Source organism: Leiobunum rupestre, chromosome 5, assembly GCF_980474605.1.
Source record: "Leiobunum rupestre chromosome 5, qqLeiRupe1.1.hap1, whole genome shotgun sequence".
NCBI lineage: Eukaryota > Metazoa > Arthropoda > Arachnida > Opiliones > Sclerosomatidae > Leiobunum > Leiobunum rupestre.
The window spans coordinates 18174630-18181154 of record NC_143388.1 but is presented as its reverse complement, the minus strand read 5'-3'; the positions used below and the strand labels follow the sequence as shown (position 1 = coordinate 18181154).

At 36.0% G+C, this 6525-nt stretch overlaps 1 protein-coding gene across 1 annotated transcript; it reads right to left on the bottom strand.

Moving 5' to 3' along the window:
• Positions 1 to 1696: 1696 nt before the first annotated feature.
• On the bottom strand, positions 1697 to 6035 carry LOC149943697 (uncharacterized). The gene is made up of 2 exons (XM_090176150.1): positions 5741 to 6035; positions 1697 to 1998 (listed from the first exon to the last, which is right to left on the bottom strand). Exons 1-2 carry the CDS (start codon positions 6033 to 6035, stop codon positions 1697 to 1699), a joined length of 597 nt encoding a protein of 198 aa, XP_090032276.1.
• Positions 6036 to 6525: the final 490 nt, after the last annotated feature.

Here is a 6525-nt window from a genome sequence, read left to right as displayed (position 1 = left end):
TTCTTTGTGGCCCTATGTTGTGAATACTTATTGCGCGAATTATGATAAATCAGAGGGTGTTTAAGATATTTTTATATGTATGTGCAGGGTGGTTTGGAGTGATTGAACGCAACGCGTTTTACGACACGGATCTTCGTGTGTACATTTTTCATTGGCTAGACGCTTTAGCGCCTGCCACCTAGGAGCAACAAACACAAGGAGAACGCAGCTAGCCTTTAAACACGCTAACGAAGGGTTGTGTACGAATTTCATTGGACGAGCGTCACGAGCCTTTACGCTGAACGTTTTCCGGGCGGGGGGGAAGACAATTTCCGAATTTTCCCCTTCCGACGGCAGCAGGCGCTAAAGCGTCTAGCCAATGAAAAAAGTACACAAGAAAATCCACGACTTTTGACGGGTTGCGTTCTCCTTGTGTGGGGTGTGGTGTTTGTTGCTCCTAGCGCGCAGCGGCCACCGTCGGAAGAGGAAAGTTCAGAATGTCTCCCCCGCCCGTAAAACGCTTTGCCAAATGGCCCGACCAATGAAAATTGTACGCGTACAGTTTGAAAGTAATCTCAACACTGGTTGAAGGGGTATTTACAAAAAAAAAATTGTAGAGGTTAACGGTAATAGTAGGTGTAGGGAGCTGACCACCACCCTCCTACGCAATATAACTGGGTCACCTGAATTAAAGGCATTAAAAGTCGCATTGAATATTATCTTATTAGCTTAGCTGATTCACGGTCTTACTTGGTTGTATTAGTTCGTTTAGGTCCCCCGAGGTACAAGCGCTTGGAATGCACAGTCCCAGTTTGAACGGTGTGTCGTAAATGACCGATAAAATTTTGGTAAGTTCATTCATTACCTTGAAAATTTTAAAGCTATGAACATGTCAAATAGTTTGATTGATTCCCGTAAAAATCGTCTTACAACTTTCGGTGAGTAATCTGGCCCAACGAGAAAAGCAAAAGGCCGTTACAAATTATCGAGGGCCCGTGCGTACTGGGCAGGGCCCTAATGTTTGGACAAATGTTGCTCTCGAAAGTTGGAGAACGCGGTATTATCCGGGCCGAAAGTAGAACCACGTTGTATTTATCCGGTTCGAAAGTTCTACATCGCGGTTCTTATCCGGTTTGAAAGTTGAACAACGCGGTTCTTATCCACTTTGAAAGTTGGACAACGTGGTTCTTATCCGGTTTGAAAGTTGGAAAACGCGGTTCTTATCCGGTTTGAAAGTTGGACAACGCGGTTCTTATCCGGTTTGAAAGTTGGACACCGCGGTTCTTATCCGGTTTGAAAGTTGGACAACGCGGTTCTTATCCGGTTTGAAAGTTGGACAACGTGGTTCTTATCCGTTTTTGTAAGTTGGACAACGTGGTTCTTATCCGGTTTGAAAAATAGACAATGTGGTTCTTATCTGGTCCAAAAGTCGGCCCACACGGTACTTATCTGTTTTGAAAGAAGAACCACATTGTATTTATCTGATTCAAAATTGGGATAACGTGGTACGTATCCTGTTCGAAGGTTGGAAAACGTGGTTCTTATTCGGTTCGAAAGTCGGCCCACGCAGTACTTATCCAGTTTGAAAGTAGAACCACATAATATTTATCCGGTTCGAAATTTCGATAACGCGATACATATCCTGTTCGAAAGCTAGGAAACGAGGTACTTATCTGGTCTGAAAGTTGGACAACGCGGTACTTATTTGGTGCGAAAGTCAGCCCACGCGGTAGTTATCTGGTTCGAAAGTTGTACGAAGATTTTGATCTATATTCCGCAATATTACCCCTGTTTTGAACGTGACGTTAACGCGTTTAAAAACATTTCCCAAAGCTTGGATTCTTGTCGGTCGAGGTGGCAGAGGAAAACGCACTCGCACCACGCAGTATTGTCCCTTTTGCTTCTCCACTTTCGGGTTGGATGACGGGATGACGACGTTCAGACATTGGGTGGAGCTTCCGGGCGCGGCTGCCAAACCTCTCAGGAATCCTCCAGATGGAATTCCGATTGAATCGATCACTGCAAATTATAAATTATTAATCGAAAGTAGCTTCACAGCATTTCCCCCCAACAAGTTTTCTAATGCTGGTTTAACCAGGCTTATGTATTACTTTCTAAATTGGTTTAGAAACCAATTTTGAAAACAGCGGAATTCCTCAAAATCACAATTTTTCAATCAGATAACTTTAATTGTTCTGTTATTGCTAACTTCTACATACAAAAATATGTTTAACCATTCTGTTTTACCAATGTAAATGCAAAAATGAATGCGTGGCATTAGAGCAGTAAATCAGGGCACTATAGAAGTTTGGACCACAACGTCGGGAGTATCTAGAGTCTTCTAGACGTTCGTAAAATTAATTTCTTTAAAATCAGTTAAGTACAGTTACGATAGAATTTTAATTCATTTTAGTAATATATGCAAGACCTGGGTACATAACTAAAATAACAAGATGTCACGGACATTTAAATACACACAATCGCCCGATGTATTAAATATATTTCAGTTAATTTAAATTAAAAAAACCAAGATAATTTTTATTGAAATTGAAATTTTTAAGAGACCTGGTTTTAGAAATAAGGTAGCGAAACACGAACGTGTTAATTTTAATTAATTTTTAGACAAACCTAATTTTTCGAGTTACCTGGTTTTGTAAATAAGGTAGCAAAACGCGAATGCGTTAATTTAACTTAATTTTGAGGGAAACCGAATTTTTCAAGTTACCTGTTTTAGAAATAAGGTAGCCATGTTTTTTGGTACGAAATTCAAATATCACATTAGTGCGAACGCGGGTTATGAGGTTCCGCGAATATGGCCCAGAAATCTCAAATAAAATTGAAATTTTTTAATGAAACGAAAAACACAGTTCAGAAATGATCAGTACTAACAAAAAATATAATTTTCAACCAAGTCGGTCGTAATTTAAAATAGTTATGCACATTTTAAGTCGAAAATCTACTAATATTATGAAATGGGTAAATTACCAACAAAATGAATATTAGGCTATTGAGGATCTGAATTTTTCCATCGTTTGTCATATAACTGACCCTTTTAAACCTTATGGTTGGAGCGTTTTGTCAGATTCGGCGGCGGTATCTACGGCATCAGCGGCGGCTGCGGACAACACGGTTCCGTGTCTCATGGGCGCCCGCAAGGGGGGCAAAAGGGGCAAATTCCCCCCTTTTATGAGCTATAAATTTACTAATAAAATTATGAAGTTCTTCCCCCTTTTGACTAAGTATGATCTTAGTAAACACAAATCCTTTAGGATTGTGTATAAAAACGTGCTTAAACAATACTAAATCGTGCCTTATGTATGACTGTGAGTATTGCCTAAACACAAATATCTGTTTTCGTGTACCCTGCTTCACTTTACATATGTCTCCGTTTTCGCCTATCATATACAAGGCTTAGGGGCATTTCAATTTAAACCAGTATTTACGATTGTCGATTGCTAAAAAGCACGATGCTAAAAAAGGAACAACCTACCATAATTGAGTTGGAAAATTGCGATATTTAGTATTTTTATTTAAAAGCTGTATATATTATACTACCACGTGTCACATTAGCTCGACAGAAATATGGAGTTATAAAAGGTTCCGACTCTGAAGTAAAATCGCGAAACGAAAACCGTGGAGAATGATCACGTAAATCCAGACGTTGTTGTTCAAGGCAGCTTCTAGGGCTCTCGGCTTAACCTCTGTATTGAAATTTAAATACTTAGAAAAATAAAAGAGAGGGTTATTATATAGAATTATTGTTTTCTGTGGTATTTGTGCTAACGCAGAAGAAAATGCCTGATTGAAAAGTAATCGTTGCAATGTTTACATTTTTCGCTAGCGCCGAACTTCCGCCGTTAAACCAGTCCTTTCTAATTTCGTTTCGCCACTCTTGAGGAAATTAGAAATTCAAAGTTTGAAAAAAAGCACAAAATTTCAAGCCCAAAAATTAGTTTTTCTATAAATAAAAGCAGCATAAAATTGTTAATTTAAGTTTGATTTTTTTAAATTTCAATTAATCTCTTTTGCACAAGAGAGTAAAATGATACATTAAAAAGCGATATTTTTTAACTTAAGCGTGTTTAGTGAAAAATGTAACTAAATTTAATGCAATTAAACTAATTAAAAGCAATTAAACTAAATTAAATGCAATCAAACTAAATTTAATTTAATTAAAATAAATTTAATTTAATTAAACTAAATTTAATTTAATTAAACTAAATTAAATGCAATTAAACTAAACTAAATGCAACTAAACGCAATTAAAATAAATTAAATTAAATAAAATATAATAAAATTAAACCAATCTAAATTAAATTAAACGCAATGCTATTAATTATAAATGTTAAATTTCTGTTCCAAGGTTAATTATGAAATTAAAATATTAATGAAAAAAGACTGCTACTTTATGGATTATTTTTTTATTTTAATAGTGGGAGCTTTCGGACCATAGTCCTTCCTCAGCCAAATCCTATATCGTTCTGCTATTAAACTAAGCTTAATTAAATTAAATGCAACGCAAATAAACTAAACTTAACTAAAAAAATTAAATGTTATTCAATTAAACCAAACTAAATAAAATTAAATGTAATTAAACTAAACTAAATTAAATTAAATGCAATGCAATTAAACTAAACTGAACTAAATGAAATGCAATGCAAATAAACTAAACTAAATTAAATGCAAATAAACTAAACCAAAAAAGCGAAAATTGTTTGAGTAAAGCTAAATTATCGGGTTTTTTGTATTATTTGATTCTATTAAAATTTGCTTGAAATTTTTAAACACTGGTAATAAGTAATTCCAGACTAGATGTAGCTATAGTCAATTATGGTAGTTTCCCTATCATTATCATCCGAAATTTAAAAAATGTAATGTCTGCGATTGGGAAACTGAAAATTCTTTTGAAAGGGCTTAATGCAATGTTTTGAAATGCATGTCGAGTGTTTGAAGTAACTATTGGTTGCGATTGTTTTTCACGTAATTACTAAGGGCTATCGAATGCCACAGAAAACAAGCTGTTATTCCTTAAGGGAAGCTAACGTCTTTGCTAGGTGGCGTGTCATCATAATTTTACAAATACTTTACTCTTAGTACTTTCCTTGAACTAAATATGAATATGTATACATCATTTGCATGTCTATTACTTATTCTTGGCAAACAAATTGGCTCTTTGACATACTGGAGCTCCATTTCCTTCTCTCGCCAATAAAACCTAGCTATGAAAACAGCCTATTGTGAACATTCAGTTGCGGCGCTTTCAAATTTGTCAGTTGTGGTACCTCCCCCCCCCCCTTATGACGGTGCCTTAGGACACTTTACAGAATAAGCTCTTTCATCAAAGCTAGATTATTATAAATAATAAGTCAAATAAAACTCTCCTTATTTCAGAACTTTTATAGAATTTTCCAATTTTAACAAATTTGGTGTCATTATCCTTAAAATATGACGATATAACTGGTCATCAAATATATAGTTATAATTTTAGTTTTATTTAAAATAAAATATTATTTTATCTTCATTTGCTCCCCTTCAATCAGAAAACGTTTTTTTGAGAAAGATGAGGCACTTTAAATACATAATTTAATTCAAATCAGTCACGCTTGTTGAGATACATCGTCGACTATTAAACAAATGCATTGGGTACGTTTTTCGCGTTGAACCGAAGGCTGTTTCGTCCGATCCGCTCGAATAAGTTTGCCTCAATTAACAGATATTGAAGGGGTTCACATCGCGAATAATTGAAAAGGTGAATACTTACTTTCGAATGCCCATAGATCCATGTTGCGAATAGCGAAGACCGTTTTAAGCAAGGCGCTCATGCACTCGTTACTAATGTCAGCGTTCTGTCCCGCGCTGATGACCGTAGGCAGGGCTCTCTTGATTAAACTCTCAATGCCACTCTTCATCGACGATTCGAGGGCCAGCAATTTCTCGTAGGCGATTTCTTCGCTTTCTTCCAGAATGGGATGTGGGAATACGCTGATACCGTCCGATTTCACTTCGTTCACCCCGATCCAAAGACAGACGATCGATATCCACACTGACGCGTTCATTCTCGATACTTTGATGGCAATTCTTTTGATGTATTCAATCGTTGGAAATTTAAATCTTCAAGTACGCTTCTAAACTTTGCGTGGTTTTACAGTATTTTCCTGAAAGTTACTATTGTTTTCTTAGTTTAGTTGCCGACGTATTGCCATGTTTAACAAATATATCCGCGGTGGCAAATCAAATACATTTTCCAGCTAGGCTTATCTTGATAATGAATTGAAGTGTGGTGTCCTTCAGGTATTAGCCTAGCTGATTATTATTTTATTATTTTTTCTATTCCGTAAAAACTAAGAAATTAAAATTGTTCTCGAAAGAAAATGAAAACTTACAAATGATTTCCACAACTGAGCGCCTCCAATTTATTCTAATTCAAAGTCGATTGAACTTACTGACATTTATTTATTTCAATATTCAATTCCGGAATTTTAAACGAAGATTAATTGCATATTTGCGCGAAACCACTACTTAAACCCGCTCTTCGCTTGTCAATCT